General features: G+C 35.5%; 1 protein-coding gene across 2 annotated transcripts in view; it reads right to left on the bottom strand.

Annotated features, from left to right (window-relative positions):
* Window positions 1-887: 887 nt before the first annotated feature.
* The window catches only part of RPAP3 (RNA polymerase II associated protein 3), a 40615-nt gene continuing 22580 nt past the window's right edge, over window positions 888-18922 (bottom strand). For both annotated transcript variants that reach the window (XM_055318655.1, XM_055318654.1), the window contains 9 exons: window positions 18317-18444; window positions 15844-15965; window positions 14227-14297; window positions 14010-14111; window positions 6639-6871; window positions 5225-5411; window positions 4321-4418; window positions 3749-3849; window positions 888-1188 (listed from right to left, as the gene is read on the bottom strand). In XM_055318655.1, coding sequence (XP_055174630.1) covers window positions 1103-1188; window positions 3749-3849; window positions 4321-4418; window positions 5225-5411; window positions 6639-6871; window positions 14010-14111; window positions 14227-14297; window positions 15844-15965; window positions 18317-18444 — 1128 coding nt within the window. In that variant the 3' untranslated portion in view covers window positions 888-1102. The remainder of the gene's footprint in view (window positions 1189-3748; window positions 3850-4320; window positions 4419-5224; window positions 5412-6638; window positions 6872-14009; window positions 14112-14226; window positions 14298-15843; window positions 15966-18316; window positions 18445-18922) is intronic.

The raw sequence follows: 18922 nt of genomic DNA on the forward strand, positions 1-18922 counted from the left end.
TCATTTCAATAATTTATACCATGAATTAGGGAAATTTTCTTTGTAAATAGATTATTACTCAAGCAATTTTAAGTGTACATATGATGCAACAAAAATAACCAAGAGAATAAAATAAAAGTCTTAAATTTGACAGTCTTATTGATGCTGATAACAGCTAGATTGTGACCTAATATTTTAACAACCTGGTAGCCTCTAAAATTAGCTTGGTTTTAACAACATTTACAGCAGCCCCAAAATTTGCAATGTGCTATTTTAGACATTTACTGAAGTTGATTCCTAAGGTAAAATTCAATGAAATTATATAAATATCAAGTGAGCACCTCACTATGTGCAAAAAAGGGCTGTGCCAGGTACTATGCAAAACAAGAATGAGAAGAATTTTAGTTCTGCTTTCAAAAGTTTACAGACACCACACTCATACACAATATATATCCATAAGCTATATGCTAATTACTACTTTAGACAGTCTTAGATTTAAAATTTTTCCACTTTGCTTTAGATTATTATATGCCTTTAGATGACATATAATGTGAATATCATCAGGGAAAAAAACTGCAGGATGAAAATATAAGGATGCTATGACACTTGAAGTAAGCCAATTTAAAGAGTATAGTTAGGTCTCCATTCAATGTAAATACTAAAAATACACATCCTGCAATAAATAGTTCTATGTTAGTAAACTAGCCCAATGATATTATTTTTAAAAAATCTGTTTATCTACTTAACAATCGCTATACAACTATAACTTTATTCATATGCTAATGAAGCAACCTTGTCCTGTGGCTACAAAAACTTATGAAAATATAAAAATAATGTTAAGATTACAGACACTGAAGAATGCATCTAGATTTAAAATTTGAAATGACATAAATACTGAACTTTACAAGTATACATCATTATATTTTTATTTTTGGAAAATGACTTATAAATAGTTCACTTGAGTACATTTCTCATGACTTGACTCACTGTACAGTTAATTAAACTGTGCCTAAAGATAATCTTTTCCTGTATGATTCATTTTCTTAAAAAGCAAAATACTTTATTTTCAATTAAAAAATTTACATGAAAGTCAAAGACAGTAATTTCACAGTAAAAATGAAAATCAACCACCATATCTTTTCTTGAGTTCTTCAATAGACTTATCCTTCAATCCTGATTTGTCTATGTGATTGAACAATACATGTGCAACTGAAAAAGAAAAAAGTTTCATTTTAATCTTCATTTTATAAAAACTAAGTGAATCGAAATTTAAAGAGAGTAATCTGACTTGTCAAATAAAACCTTCTATATTCTATATTTAAAAAAAAACTTTTATATTTTAAAGCAATAACCATTAGGATTATTTATAAATTCTACTTCAGATATTTATTTATTTACTTCAGATATTTAAACAGCTAATCTGAGAAAATTATACTAGAATCTAAGGTTTCTTACCAAAATATTTTGTAAAAGCATTTCCCCTACTTTCTCAATAACATTAATCTTGCAGATTAAACTTAATTCATTCTATACTACCTTAAACATTTTTGCCCTTTGTAACAGCTATATTTACTTAATATTTTACTTAACTGTTTTTCAAACTGAAACCATTTTATCTTAGAAGAAAATTTTGTACCCACTACTGTAAATGGAAACTTAGTAATAACATTTACAAAATCATGTTAGCTATACATTTTTATAATATCCAATAATATATATAACTATTAAAAATAAAACAAAACTTGCCTATAAAACACCTTTCCTACCACTGAATGGTCCACACTCAACACTTTGGGAAACTCTATAATTCAACATGAACAGTGGCTACTGGTCGTTAATGATAAGGAAAGTAACAACAGCAAACAGTGACTGAATGCTTAGTTACAGTCCAGGAACCATTCCAGGTGCTCCCCCTGTTTAGCTCAGCTGATAATGGTCACCCCACCAAGACAGTACTGCTGTACGCCAGTCTAAAGAACCAATTTACATTCTTTAGTACATCTGTACTTATCACATGACAGTAGCAAGAAATTCAATTATTCAGTGCATTTACACTGACAGGTTGCTATGCACTAAGCACTAAGAACAAGGTACAAAAAGTTCCTGCTCTCATGGAGTTTTCATTCTATTAAGGGAAAGAGAAACAATAAACAAATACATGAAATATTTGCAGCTAGTTACATATTATGAAGAAAAATAAAGAAGGGTAATAAGCCAGAGGGTGACAAAGGGAGGCAGGCAGTTATTCTGAGTAGGTCTGTGGAGGAAAAGTATCTCCAAGGTGGTAACTCTTAGGTGGAAACGGAATGAAGTGAAGAAGCAAGCAAGGGGAAGATATTCTAGGCTGAGGAAACGGCCAAATGCAAAGCACTGAAGGCCAATAAGTTTACCAGCTTGGTATACCAAAAAATATAAAGTCTGTGTGGTAGAGCAAAGTAATTGAAAAAAGGTAGAATTGTAACAAGAGAAGCTAGTATTTTTCAGAAAACTTCAGGGACTGTTTCTGAGTAAAGATAAAACAGAAACATCTTTTAGTTTAAACTCTATTTTAAAAACTTATGTAAAATGACATGTCCACTTCTCTTAAGTATAATGTAGCATATATTTTTCTTAGTAATTCAGACTCATTCACTATTGCTGCTAGAAACATAAAGAAACAAGAGAAGGAACCCGAGTATGTTTAGTCTAGGAGATAAACGAAAATGGTGCAGTTTCTGCTATTTTTAAAACTAAAAACCTGGTACTCTTGCATTCTAATAATTTTTCTTTTTCCTAAAACTAGAGTAAAGCCCAAAACTCTTAGTAATTGAAGTTCCTGCATAGTTTGATTTTACCTAAGGTTTTCCTAAACCGACACTTCATGGGAAAGACTGTGCTGCAGAAATAAACAGGGAGTATAATTCTGCAGGCTCATCACTGCCAATTCTCCCCCGACTCTACAATCCAGCTGCACTGTACTTCTTTTAATTTTCTTCTTTTTTTTTTTTTAAAGATTTTATTTATTTATTCATGAGAAACACACAGAGAGAGAGAGAGAGAGAGAGGCAGAGACACAGGCAGAGGGAGAAGCAGGCTCCATGCAGGGAGCCCAATGTGGGACTTGATCCCGGGTCTCTAGGATAAGGCCCTTGGCTGAAGGTGGTGCTAAACCGCTGAGCCCCCCAGGCTGCCCTTCTTTTAATTTTCTGAAGTCAATCTGCTCTTTCCTGCCTCTGAACTTCTGCATACATCATTCCCAGGGTCTAAAACTCTTCCCTACTCCTTTCATTTAGCAGGCTCCTGTACTTCTTTGAGCATTCAGCTTCAATCAAATATACACAAGGAAATGGGCTCTCAAAGAATGGGGTAGACCTCCCTGCACCCATGCCCAGTGACATGCTTCTGTGAGAGGTACCCTTCACATGTTCCACGACAGCAAGCTCTCAACCATTACACTTTAAGGCGTTGTCAAGTAGTAGAGTCCAGACTATAAAGTCAGACTGTATAAGTTTAAATCCTGGGTCTGGCTTCCTACCTAGGTGACCTTGGTCAGGTTCCTTACCTCTCTGTGCCTCAGTTTCCACCTTTGTAAAAGGGAACTGATAATCACACCTATACCTCATAATGCTGCTGTCAAGATTTTATGTAATTCAATTTAACTTAATTGTAATTTAAATTTAACTGTATCTTATACACAGTAATTATTCAGTAAATGTCCACTATCATGTGTTGAGTAAATAAAGGAACATGTCATAAAGAGATCTGGAAAAGCTTTCTTCACAGAACTTACTTTTTTTCTCAGGTTCTGACATAAACATCACTGCCATATCAAACCTTTTTAGTTCAGAAAGTTTTTGTAAGATTTCAAAGATGAGTGATGGCTCTTCTTTCCTGAAATAATCCAAATATAAAACAAATGATTAATTAAAAGTAGCTCACACAATTCTGTTTTTCTATCATAATAGTTCTAATTATACATAAATAAGTCTTCATTTATCCTTTTTCCCTGGATACTGTTTATATTTTAAGGGCTCAAATGAAGAGCTTTATCAAGTCAATTGAAGAAATTATAATATTCTTAAATATGAGGTTTATTAATTTGCTATCACATTTGTCACTTCACCTCCCTTTCTTTAAAAAAAAAAAAGTTGGAAAGTCCTTTTCCCTCCTACCTAATCACTTCCCTTTTTTTTGCTTGTACTTGTCACCTCTTCACAACTTCTGCAATGGTCAAATTTACTAGCAAGCTAATTTTGCTATACAGAAGGTAATAATAGGACATCAAGGAAAATGACTTTGCCAGATCACTAGAAATAGGGTAACATTACAATACACAGGTATAACAAAAAAAATTCCACTTACTCAATGTAAAAGTCATGCAGAATTTTAATGATTTGGTTGAATACATCTGGATCTAGATTTTTCTGAAACAACTTAGGATACATGGATGGCTCAATTTGCTTGGAAAAGACAAAGAGAAAATTACATCATGGCAACATTCACATATCACATATTATGTATGCAACAATTGCTTAGGGGAATATAGGGAAGAGTAACTATTATGCACTAGTCCTTATTGAATAATAATGAGGTCACATTGCAATGTAACTGTGATAGAAGAATGAAAGTCAGAGGAACTCTAAGATAATCACTCTGTTTCAGGCAGAGAAAAATCTCATGTTTCCTGAGACAGGAAACTTCAGAGAGCTCTCAAGGAGCAATAAAAATAACTAGACAGTTTAAAAACCAGAATTACATAGGATAATATAGTTAGAAGTAATTGTGTATCTTCTATGCAATAGAAAATTATAAGGGATTATTACTATAATCACACTTGAAAAAGATAATGCTAAGATCCATTATTTGGTAAATTTCATAAGATCTGATTCTTTTTCTTGGAGCAAATAAGAGCTCATTTTCAAAAGAATGATGGTCTAAATATTGCAAGTAGTGCTTGGGGCACATGGAAGGCACTCAGTATATTTTAATTTCTTTCCCCATCTTGAAGAATGAAGAATTAAGTTTAAGTTAGGATTTTTGAAATGAGCATTTAGTTATTTTACCACAGATTTAACACAGAACCTATTTCCAAAGGTTTCCTGGTTGCAAATATTTCAAATGGTCTGGCCAAGGTTATACATGCAGCAGGCAAGGGTTCCACAATCATATTATTCAAAAAGCAAATACAGTACTATTATCATACAGTAACAAAAGAAGTTCTTTGATCTTTTACTTAAACTAGAACTACTAGCTTCCTCTTTCTTACCTTCAAATACTGATACAGCATATCTGGAGAATTTTTCAGTTGTCTGAAATCAGATTCAAGCTGGAAGGAGTTAGCAGGAACTGGAGGAAGAGCAGCAGTGACAAACTGAGCAGGTGTTCTGTCTATGTCTACAGGAATCTTCTCACGGAAAGACTGACATACACCCTGTTTCAACTTGACTTGAGGTCTAAAATATTTCAGAGGCATCAAACAGTTTAGAAAAGAACCATAAATAGTTACAGCTTACAAAAGGAAACATCAATAGTGAGTTTTCAATTTCTGACTTTATTAATATATTTTTGTAATTGTTTATAGTCTACATGTAGTAAATTCTTTCAGCCGGTAATAACATATTTTCGGCAAGAATAGATTATGCTTTTGCCAATTTTCACATGCTGCCTACGTAATGACTATTCTCATCTGTTGGGACTAAGTTAGCCTGGCCACCTTTTGAAGTATACCATTTCTACAGCCTGCATTACAACATCATATCACAGATCCTCACAACTCAGCCTTTCAGAAATCTGAATTATCAAAGTTTGAAGAAAGATATTCCAAGATACCAAGAGATGTTTCCTCTTTTTAAAAGGTCTGCCCATTTAGTGTTTTCCCAAATCACTAAATATCACTATCACTTTAAATAAAATCACTAAAATTCAACATTAAAAAACTTTAATAGGATTGCTGAGTGGCAATAAGAATGTATGAATTAAGTTTCAACATCCCCAAATAAACCTAATTAATCTAGATCTTTTATATTCTCATCATTAACCAAAAACATGACTATTTCTAAAAATTCTACACATAATTTAAAGAGCTCACAAATAATCTGAAATATTAGTGGCTAGAATAATAATGAATAAATTCTACATTTATGAAGCTTCCTTTTAAAACCTTAAAGATTTTTGCTGAATTAAAAAGTGAAATGCATATATTGAAGTTCTAGAGTAAAAATGCACAAAATCAATTTGTTCAAGATACCTTCTTACCTCCAAATTCCCCACTCTGGTATAGGAACAGTGATCATACCTTAAGCAAAACCTCTCCTCCAGGTAAGTACAAATAAAAAAGAAAATCTAGAATGTGAAGTTGAGCAGTTCAAAGAATTATGGTAATACGTACAAACCAGAAGTCTCAGTAGTAGTATCAATTTTCTAGTGAACTATTACCATTCTCGATGAGTATCAAGATTTTTCTTCTGGGGCACCTGGCTGGCACAGTCAGTTAAGCGTCCAACTCTTAGATTAGGCTCAGGTCATGATCTAAGGGTCGTGAGACTGAGCTCAACATCAGTCTCATGCTTAGTGCAAAACCTGCATAAGACCCCCTTCTCCGTCTCCTGCTGCCCCTGTCCCTCACTCTCTCTCTTTAAAATAAATCAATCAATCTTAAAAAGAGTGTTTCTTCTACTCACGGCTGGGTTGAAGTATCACTGATTTCTTCTACTTTCAATACTTTTGCTTTGGGAATATCACTTGTGGGCAAAAGGTCATCTTGGCTCGAATTCTTCTTACTTGGAACACCTGCATTTGCTATTCCATTTGCCAGATTAGGATTACTCTGTGGAGCAGCAGTAGTGCTTTCTGGCACATCAATAGTCTGTATCAAATTACCAGTTTCTTCAATAATAACTTTCTTGAGTGGTTTCTAAAATAATTAAAATCAATTTTTTAAATCCACATATAAAGGTTTCCTATTTTAGGGTCACAAATTAAAAGGTTGCAGTGTTCTCACAATTACCATCTGCTTCATATTTAAAGAATGTACTTAGATTTCATTTTCATAGACTAACAGTTTTAAGTAAATTCAATCTGATGGCTAGACAGACAGGAGTCACACTCTGAGAATACAAAGAATAAAAAAGGGGCAGCCCGGGTGGCTCAGCGGTTTAGTGCCGCCTTCAGCCCAGGGCATGATCCTGGAGACCCAGGATCGAGTTCCACATCAGGCTCCCTGCATGGAGCCTGCTGCTCCCTCTGCCGGTGTCTCTTCTCTCTGTCCCTCTCTGCCTCTCATGAATATATAAATAAAATATTTAAAAATAATAATAATAGGGGATCCCTGGGTGGCTCAGCGGTTTGGCGCCTGCCTTTAGCCCAGGGTGCGATCCTGGAGTCCCAGGATCGAGTCCCGCGTCGGGCTCCCTGCATGGAGCCTGCTTCTTCCTCCTCCTGTGTCTCTGCCTCTCTCTCTGTGTGTGTCTATCATAAATAAATAAATAAATCTTTAAAAAAATAATAAAAATAATAATAATAAAAAAGATGCCTAGCACCTACCATATGTTAAGTCTGAATGCAAGAAAGAAGAAATGTACGTATATATAATTACAAGGCAATGGGATGCGTACCATAAAAGGTGAAAGCACAACATACTAAGAGAACACAGAGGAAGGAAGACAAACACTGGCATCAGGAGAGTCTTCACAGATAAAGTACAGATGACTGGTAATGTGGAAGGGCACAGCATGGTCAGTAGAAAGATGAGAAGTCCAATGGGGCTACTGCAAGGGGAGGAGTGGTGGGGATAAAGCCTGAAATGAAAGGCTGCTTAAAGGCACCTTATAAAAGAGCTGTGCACCACGTTAAGGAGTTTGGGCTTTATCCTAGAGGCAACAAGGCCAAGAAAAATTATGGCCAAACCTATAGTGGGCTAACTCAAGGGAAGCAGAACAAGGTCAGGCAATAACCAGTATTCTGTAGAAAACAGACTAACATTAAAACCTAAATGGATTTAAAACAAAAAACACTTAAGTAGATTTTCTAAATATGTAGCTGCTGGATAAAACCAGCCTAATATTAAAGATTTGCCAAATACATTCACAAAGTTGGTAAGACTTGACCATAATGGTTTCTAATTTAATAAAATAATTAGGGTTCACTGTTTATTTCAATCATTATAAATGTCAAACATGCTTAATTTCTTCTGAAGTTTACATATAATACTATTATTTTTAATAAACTTTTCTTCAATATACTCTAAGTGTTCATTCCAACTGTATGGTTGAATTTTATTTTATTTTTTTTAAAGATTTAATTTATTTATTCATAGAGACACAGAGAGAGAGAAAGAGAGAGAGAGGCAGAGGCACAGGCAGAGGGGGAAGCAGGCTCCATGCAGGGAGCCCGACATGGGACTCGATCCAGGGTCCCCAGGATCAAACCCCGGGCTGCAGGCGGCGCTAAACCGCTGCGCCACCGGGGCTGCCCGAATTTTAAATTAAGAAGTTGTAAATATAAAAACTTTTGACATATATATCAAAATCAGTGTTAAATCCAGATATTGTATTAACATAGCTAAGAGAAGACCTAACAGTAACAATCAAGCGTTACTGGATGAACATAAATTTTAAAAGCTATTAGCAAAATTGTTAACGGAATCCTAGTAGCAGTTCTAGTTAAAGCACAATCATGTTAAGCGGAAGCCTTTGCCTTGCTGAGAATTCTCGACAGCAAGTTTCCTCTGAAGATATTAACCAAGAATGGGCATGTGTTAGTGCTGCACAACAGACTATAATTTCCAACAGGCAATAATCACTGGATTAAATCAATACAGTCCTATGTAAAACCAAATCCTTTTACTGACAACAGATATGTAAATGTGATCTTAATCTAAAAATTTCCTAATCAGTGGTCTCTATTAAATGTAGAACTGTGGGTACCGGGAGCTACTGAGGGCTACCGAGGGATGAGGGGATGACAGTATGCTGGTTAGCAGGAATAAAACACAAAATGTATCACTACAGAAAGATTTAAGAAAATATGATGATTAATCCTTTTTCAAAATTAAAATTTAGATGCATAACATTTTATTTAGCTCTACATTATGATCATTTCAAGAAAATGAAGAGAAAAATAAACGGAGAAAAAGAAAGGAAAGGACTGAGGAGGAAGGTGAAGTTTTGCTATAGGAAAACAGAAAAATGAAAGTAAAACAAAATAAAGCATTTCAGCAGAGACTACAAGATCAGGAGACCCTTCATTTACTACCACCTACCCGGGAACCCCGGGGTCCCGTGTGATCTACATCACTGTTCTCCTACACTCTCTCCAGAGAAGATTCACCAAAAGTACTCCCAGGATGTCAGCATCCTGGTCTTGAAACATAGACTTCCCTGGCCTAGGCTCTCGATTGACTCAAGTGCTCCTAGGACACTCTCCACTTCCTGGGCCTTCCTCCCTTTCCTAACCACTTTCTCCAGTGGTCAGGTTGTCTCACAAATGTGTGACTGAGACAGAAATTCATATTCATTTCACCTAAAACTGCCTTAGAATTAATGGATATTATTTCCTTTGATCGAAACTAACCTGTGAGTTATCCTCAAGGAGAAATAGTAAGGATCACACAGGGATTAGATAACTTGCCCAAAATTTCAAAGTTTATAAAGTGGGGCTCAAATCAACTCTTAAGAACATTATGCTCAATTGCATCTTCTATTTTTTAAATAATGCCCACATTTTTATTATAAAAATAAACAATTTTCCCTCTTCCTGGTAAGATACTGATTTTGTTTGGGATCATTTACAGAATGGTTTATGTCCGAGATCCTTCATTGCAGAGAGGTGTTCTATTTGAGATCTTGTCACGAAGACTTAAATACATGTTGCATTTTCAAATTACTAACATTAATTGATTTTTAAAGTGAGGGAGAAGAGAAGCCAACAAATGAATAAAAGCTCCTAATTCTGGCCACAGGACATCACATATACAGATATTTGATTTACAACATGGCTGTGTTTTTATAATTATGGACAACAAGGTCTGACAAAGCCTTTGTTAAAGGCTTTTCTAAACCTTGTGAATTATTCTTTTATGAAAACCTCTTACAAAGATGTAACAGCTTAAGCCCCTTTTTTAAAACCATTTTTAATTAAACACATAAACTTTATTGAAAAGAATAGCATATTAACATAATCTAAGAAAACGAATACAATATATAAAAACAACTAGATTTATGCCTGCTCCTGAAATAAACATTGTCTCAGAAAATCCAATAAAGTCACAACAAGAACACTGGGGGGCATCTGGCTGGCTCAGTCAGTAGAGCACACAACTCTAGATGTCATGGTCATGAGTTGGAGTCCCTACGTTGGGTGTTGGAGCCTATTTAATTAAAAAAAAAAAAAAAAAAAACCACTAGAAAAGCATTAAATTAAGAAATTCTGTTACTAACCTGAAATATGAACTTGACAAAAGACTTTGCCTTTCTTCCTTTGCAAAAGGAAGATAAAATATCTACTCTGACTTCCTTATAAAATTGTTAAGGCTCTCAAAGCATCCACCATGCATAAGTTACTTCCAGAAGACTGAGAGAGGATCATGACCAGTGAGGGGCACACAGGGAGATTTTGGAGCTGACACTTTTCAATTTTTGACCTAATTGGTGATTTCATGGGTGTTCACTTATAATTTTTAAATCTTAATTTGTCTCACTTACTCTTTTGTATACATTATATAAATGTTAGAAACTACCATTGATATCATATATATAAATATATATATATATATTAGGTAACAACTTTAAAGATTCAGCAGAACACAAATTGCTAAATTCATGCCAGCTACTTTCTGTTCTAACATTTTTGCAGGGAAAAAAACCTGGCTTTGTTGGACTTAATGAAAAATAATACAGTGTACAAAAACAAAGTGCAATGTATATTTTTAAAGACAATTTGCTTATACTAGAGTTTTGCCTTAGGTGCTAATTTTTTTTTTAAAGATGTAGATATGGTTTTGGGTATTTTATAATGTAAGGATAAACCTGGCTGAGGATACTGTAACCATCCTAAGTTTCTCAGGACACACATATGATGGGCTGTGTCATTTCCCCATACTGAGCTGGAAAGCAGAGGATTCTTGCAGAGAAAGAATGAGGTGGTTTACAGAAAGGCAGATGTACACCACTCCTGCAGATGTGCATTGAACAAAGACCATATGCTGGGTTCTCTGAGCCAAGAGGCACACCTCTGACTTTCTCCCCAGCTGACTGAGCCCCAAGCAGCCCGCAGTTGTTTGATAAGTTAGGAAACACCTGAGCCAGGGTCCTGTGGTGTCTTCACCAAGTATAGGACAGGTGTCCCCCTTATCCTTGGGGATCACCTCAGCATGTGGGAAATGCTCTGCTGCCATTCAGGGACCTGAGAGTAGGAGAGAGTTTAAGGCAGTGGAGAAATGAAAGGAGGGTCTGTTTTATTTCTGCATAGTCTATGCAAATCAAAATAAACCTCCATCTCTTCCAGGGCCTTTATGAGATCCAAAAGCTGGTGCCTCTCCCCTGGGAACAGCAGCTCTGTCTCTACCAAGGACACAGAGAAGGACAAGGTAAATGCTGTGGCCATTTTTAGTTGTACTTCTTCTGGGAAATCATCTTTTTTATACAGCACTCTCTCCTGGTCTTACCTCTGTTTTGTGGGTTGTGTGAGATGTCTGCTATGTTATTTATTTTTAAAGTGCAAACTCTTAACCCTACAGGCTTCTCGATTTTCAGCTTGTCATCTTGGTTATGCCTCCAGAAGCCAAAAGTACTTAAAGCCTGAGGACCTTAGGGAGTTGATTATATATTTCTAGGAATAACACAAACAAGACAAAACCACCCTCGACGCTGAAGTCTCCTGACCTGGCTGACTCCTTCCAGAACTCCTCTATGCAGGATTGTTGTTGTTTCCACCTTTCCTGTTTCCAGTGAGGTGGCCAACCTGTTTAGAATGTCTGCGGTAATCCTCACCACTGGAAAAGGTGAGATGCCATCCCTCCAACTTTACAGTGTGTGCTTTGTGCAATTTTGAATGGTCTCAGGTAAGGGAATTTCCCAACTCATCACTGCTCCATCTCCTTGGTAAATGTGCTATACAGAATCCCACCAGTTGTACCCTAGGTAAAAATATTCTGAATTGTTAGAGGTGACATATTTGTAGAAAACATACACTAGAAATGAAATCATGAAGAGAGAAAAAGTTAACTGCAGGGCCAGATGCGCACAAAGTCCTTCGGCTGTGTTCATATGAGTAGTTTCTGCTGTGCCCTGAGTCATTGTTCGAACTGATACTGCCTCTCATAATACATCATTAGAGTTTAATACTAGAAATCAAAACACATTTGTGTTATTTATTCTGTTGTTCTGTTATTTAGAATTTTTGCCTTTTTCCATAAAACATAATTACTATGTGTCTCATGGTGTATTTAAAATAAGACCTACCTACCTATGAATTAATAAGATAAACATAGCTGAGCTTAGTTGACATTTATAAGTAACATATTCCTCTCAGAGAACACTCAGTTTCCCTCCAAAACTCCAGGAATCTCCATCTCCCAGAGGTCTCTGAGGCCACAGAACTCCCAGAGAGAGTCCCCTTTGTCAAGGAGGGAAGCAAAAGAAGGTCATGGGCTAGCAGGTAGAACTTTTCCATAGCAGTGATTATGATACCATGTGTGGAGAATGGGCTTTTTATTCTCATTCTTTTTGTTCTCAACATACAAATAACCATCTCCTGCAGCCACGGAGGAGGGACGTAGGGCTATCCTAAACACAGATGCCTGCCTGTCTGGAATATGCTACCTTATTAGTTTATAACTTCTGTTAATCCTCTAGGATGGAACCCTTGCCATTCTACATTCGCACACATGGGCAGTGACTTGTAGTGACAGTAATTTAACCTCTTGGCATCTATTCCCTCAAGCTGTATGTGGCACCCAGTGGGACGGAGTGTTTTCTGGCGTGATCCTGCTCTCTTGGAATCTGGTGGGGTAGGAAAGGTGGCAGGTGCTGACACCTGCTCTTTTGGGTTTCAGCTGTTGTTGGTATTATTGGCTCTTTTGTCTCTCATATCAACACAGCTTTCACTTTTGCTCTGCAAGTCAATATGGTTACAAGAGGACCTCCTCCTTTACCAGGGCCATCCTGCACGTCCTACTGCATGGGCCGCCCCCCCTTCATCACCACCCAGGGCTATGAACCATCTCTGCCTCCTGCACCTTGGTGGCGCTGGGGATGACACCTACCATCTCCACCCAATAAATGATCTGAGCAGTGGATCACATTCATCCTTATTTCTGTTGTTGTTGACCTTAGGTACTGATTTTAGATCTAACCCCACATAGGATGCAAGGCTATTGTAATAAAATCATAATCCCATATGAAAATGGTACTAGAAATTAAAAATAATTATTATAAAATGTAAAACTACCTCAAATTCCTTTAATATCAGAAAATATATAGGAATGTTTAAATTCAGGCAGCCCGGGTGGCTCAGCGGTTTAGCGCTGCCTTCAGCCCAGGGCCTGATCCTGGAGACCCAGGATTGAGTCCCATGTCAGGCTCCCTACATGGAGCCTGCTTCTCCCTCTGCCTGTGTCTCTGCCTCTCTGTGTCTCTCTCATGAATGAATAAATAAAATCTTAAAAAAAAAAAATTTAAATTCATAGTGCTAAATTAAGTCACTGAAAAAGTCATCCCAGAATTCTAAAGAGCTGAATTTCCCCCAATTTTATTATGTCAATAATCCTAAGAGTATTTTTTAAAGATTCTAAAACAAGTTTATTAATTCAACAGTTTGCTTCCAACTCTTATTAATAAAACACTGATATAGGGGCACCTGGGTGGCTCAGTGATTGTCTACCTTTGGCTCAGGTCATGATTCTGGGGTCCTGGGATCGATCAGGCTCCCCACAGGGAGCCTGCTTCTCACTCTACCTATGTCTCTGCCTCTATCTCTCATGAATAAATAAAATCTTTAAAAAAAAAACTGATATTAAAAGGGAAAAAAAAATGAAAGAAAAGTGCTTTACTTACAGTTGACCCAAGATGAGATGGATTATCAATAGGTTTTATCACATTTTGCCTTTGTGTAGAATCAAGAAAAACATCATCCCAGTGTCCTTTCTCAATTAAGTCCTTGAAAATAAATTTGTAAGCATGACTACCAAATATTCTCAAGTTAATTATATAACAGATAACGTGTTTCTGTTTCAAAAAATAAGGCCATATTTTGGTGAAAAGAATACATTACCTTTTTAATTTTGGAAAGTTCAGTTACTGCTTGCTTATTCCCAGGTTCCAAAAGTAAAACAGTCTCAAAATCTAAAGTGAATTTTTAAGAAGTAGAATGAATTAGTGAAAATACTTTACAGAGTTCAAGACATGATACGTTTAGTTAATAACCCAGTTAATCTCTAGAAGTTTTAACTCAGGACACTAGGAAACAGGTGAGCAATAATAAGAGCTAAACACTGAGTGCTCTTCTAGTTACTTTATGCAACTTTTCATGTCACCCTCATCACAACCCCACTTTCCAAATGATGCAACTGAAGCCTAGAGGTCCTCTAACTTACCAAAGTTCACACTATTAATAAATGACAGGGTTACTCACCAAATGTAAGTCAGCATCTAAGAGAATTCCATGTAATGGAGTATCATCTGGCCTTAAACCTTAGACATTATGCTAGTGAAAGACACCAGACACAAAAGGACAAATACTGCATGATTCTATTTATATGGAGAATCTAGAATAGTCAAATTTATAGAAACAGAAAGTAGAATAGTGGCTACCAGGGGCTAGAGGAGAGGGGAATGGGAACTTCTTTTTTTTTTTTTTTGGAATGGGAACTTATTAATCAGTAGATTTTCACGATTGGATGATGACAAAGTTCTGAAGATGTTTGGTGGTGACGGTTGCAAACAGTGTGAATGTACTTAATGCCACTGAATTGTATACTTAAAAATGATTAAGATGGTAAATTTTTTAGTATGTTTATTTTGCTACCATTTTTTAAATGCACACACTACAGCTGAAGCCAGGCTTACAGAGAAATTCTCAGATTTAAATGTACATATCATTAAGAAGGAAGGCTGAATATCAATTTTCTAAGTACTGAATGCAAGATATTAGAAAAACAGCAAATTAAACCTAATAAAATAGGGGCGCCTGGGTGGCTTATTTGGCTAAGCGTCTGCCTTCCATTTACGTCATGATCCCAGGGTCCTGGGATGGAGCCCCACAGTTGGGCTCCCTTCTCAGTGCGAAGCTTGCTTCTCCTGCTCCCTCTGCCCCTTCCCCTGCTCATGCATACATGCACACGCTCTCTCTCAAATAAATAAAATTGTTAAAAAAAATAAAATAACATAAACCTAAACACAATTGAAGGAAAGAAAGAAACAGCAGAAATAAATGAAATAGAAAACACACACAATAAAACCAAGCTGGTTCTTCAAAAAGACTAATAGAATGAGTACTTAAAAGACAGGTCCTGGAAAAATAAAATAACTAATACTGAGACTAAAAAGGAGCATCCTTGTAGATCTCACATTATCCTCTAATCCTTAATGGCTGATTCTCTCTTTCTTTTTGCCTTTTCCTTCTCACCTCTAATTCAAATTACTCATTAACTCTGATTGACAGCTAGCCAGATGAGACCACACACCATTCAAGTAAAAGATAATCTGGTCCACCACGGAAGCTACATTCCTTCAAATCTGCAAACTACCCTCCATCTGAACCGTGAAAGAAAATTTACTTCTGCGAGTTCTATATCCTTGAACTATGGAAAAGCTACACAAGTCCCTGCTTCTGTAACTTGGGAGTCTCATGAGGACAAGTGAGTGATAGCAGTTATAAAAATAGTCATACCTTGTTTGGCCTCATTTAACTTTCCCAAAAATGTTCTTGCCGTTCCTCTTCTGGCAAAAGCTTTAGAGTATGATCCATCTAATAATATAGCTTGTGTGCAGTCCTTTTCAGCTTCTTCATATCTATCCAACATGACAAAATTAACAACTAGAAAATGCAGTTAATAGAGAAACTTCACATAAACTGAGTCTCTAATGTAAAAAGCAGTCACAGTGTTTTAATTAAAAACTCCCAAATCTGTCTTTGACCCTCCTATATGTCAAAATGACATTAATGAATTACTGTGAATTTATTTGGCATGATAATGGTATTGTGGTTATCCTTTAGGGATAAGATGTCATAATGTCTCTGATATGCTTTGTAATGATTCAGACAGGGGGATAAATGCTAACTAACTATAATGACAAAAGTATGGCTTGTTAAAATTAGATGATTTGGTTCATGGGGCTTATTATATTACATTTATGAAATCTACAAAACTTTCATAATAAAAAAATCCCAAAAAAAGAGAATCGCCTATGATTACATTCTCCCCAAAGCCTAGATGAATGCCATCCTATGCTCAAAACAAGACCTCATAAGAATGAAGTAAAAATTTCTAGTGAACTTAAACATGTCTTCTCTTAATTCTTTAATTCACTTTTCAACAAAAGAAAGGATATGTCTGTATCTGTGCAAATGTGTGTGCATATGTTCCACCAATATATTTTCTACTTTGCTGATTATATCATTCTCTTATTCAAGACATGTGCATGGCCCCCCCAGTTTTCAGGATAAAATACTTTACTGACTCTCCAGCACTGTACCCTGGGTAATAGCCATAATTATCATTTGCCTTTTCCAGAAGTTACATTAACTTTTCTACTATTGTGCCTTTAAATCTGTACTGGAACATTCAACCTTTCATCTCACTTACTCTAACCAACATAATATATCGCTAATTGTGTCTGTTAGTTTAAATGAGAATAAATATACAAACAAAATTTACTTCTATGATAGGAATTCCTAACCTGAAGTCCTTTGAGAGATCTGAAAAGTTGGATGGGAAAAATATTACATCCTTATTTTCACTAACTTTTAAATAGGATTTAGCTTTTATTTCAATTATAACTGTAGACAACAAACCACAGTAGCAAAAGTAGTAGCTATGACTTTGCCCCAATAAATATCATAGATATTTTCATATCACATTACAACTATTACAGACATCTCAAAATATTTATTACAGTAGTAATTAAACCTGTTATTTGTATGTGATCACAGTATCCCTGTCTATAAATGCTCCTAGGACCTAACTGTACAACCATAAACAACTAACTCTACCCCTCCTAGTCATTCAGATACCAAAAAGTAAAGTCATATGCTACCACATTGGTAACACAATCATCTGTGTTACCTTTTTATTTCCTATCCACACTTATTGGTTCATCACCAGGTGGAAGATGTCATGGATCAGCCCAAATTTAAATTTTCATATTATGAAAAAAAAGAAAAAAATAAATAAATTTTCATATTATGTCTTCAAAACAAATTTAGCTTTAAATCAGCCTCTATTTTAAATGTAGTTTCTCATTTTGTTGTGTCAATGAAGTATATATACCACTAGATATAGTGTGCAAACTGTAATATTTTACATTTATAACTTCAAATGTATAATTATGCATTCAAATATATTATTGAGAAAGGTTCCCCATCAGCCAAATGGGTCAATGGCACCAAAAAAAGTTCAGAACCCCTATTTTAAATAATTACAGGGTTTTTTTTCTTAAATCCCATCACTAGTATATAAAATATTATTACAACAGATATAAAGACTGTGAGACAGTTTCTGCCATCAGATATTACCCTGCTGATTGTCCAACTTAGAACCCCTAAGAGTGCAGCCAGAAACAGCTGATTAGTATCACAGGACCAAGTTTTAACTGTATATATAATCAATCAGCTGATCTCAATGGCAATAATTCTCTTTTGTTATGTACGTATGGATATGCATACATGAAATACTGCCAGATAAGAACTTGAAAATAATTTTTAAATCACTCATAAAACTATTAAAGAAATGTTAAATTGTGTAATGCCATACTATTACAAGTGGAAAAATAATAACAAGAGCAAGCATTTACTAAATATGTGCTGATGATACTCAGTTCTTCATTTAAATTTAATGCTCAAGGGATCCCTGGGTGGCGCAGCGGTTTAGCGCCTGCCTTTAGCCCAGGGCACGATCCTGGAGATCCAGGATCGAATCCCACGTCAGGCTCCCAGTGCATGGAGCCTGCTTCTCCCTCTGCCTATGTCTCTGCCTCTCTCTCTCATTCTGTGTGACTATCATAAATAAATAAAAAAAATTAAAAAAAAAATTTAATGCTCAAGAGTAAATAAATTATATTTTAATTTATTATTTATCTAATATGCCAACTTATGGTAAATTTCGTTTTCATCCTAAAAAACATTAACTATAACGGAGACTTACTTCTGAATCTTTAGATAGGCCATTGCTCTGTTAGCTGGAAGAAGGGCATTAGTGCCATCTGCTGCTATCCCTCGAGTATAGCATTCAATTGCTCTTTCATATTTTCCCTCTTTGAAAAATCCATTCCCCTACCATTTTGGAGAGAAGTGTAAAAAAGAATGAAAAAAATATGCAAAAAATTAGCTGAATTCAAATCTTAAGTAAACACTACAAGAATACCCATCAATATTATATCAGTAATTAAAATATATTTTAATGTTAATAATCTAGTCCATGATACATGTTCTAGAATCTGTTTAGGTTGTTTTTTATAATGGCATTATTCTCTTTTCAGTACTAAAAAAAAAAAAAAAAAAAGTATACCTCTATACTACTTTGCACTATTAACCATTATTCTACTAATTATTATACAAAGCCCTAAATTTAAAAACACAATAAATACAGACCCAAATATTATACTCTTTAGTTATAATGGAAGCTGTACAACAGAATTTCATAACTCAAATAATTTCTGTGAAAGAACAGAGTACCAGAATTGTACAGCTCATTCTTTGGTTAACATCAACAGGACTAAAATAGGATAAATTAAACCATACCAGAATGTGT

Source organism: Nyctereutes procyonoides, unplaced genomic scaffold (assembly GCF_905146905.1).
Source record: "Nyctereutes procyonoides isolate TBG_1078 unplaced genomic scaffold, NYPRO_anot_genome, whole genome shotgun sequence".
Taxonomy (NCBI): Eukaryota; Metazoa; Chordata; class Mammalia; order Carnivora; family Canidae; genus Nyctereutes; species Nyctereutes procyonoides.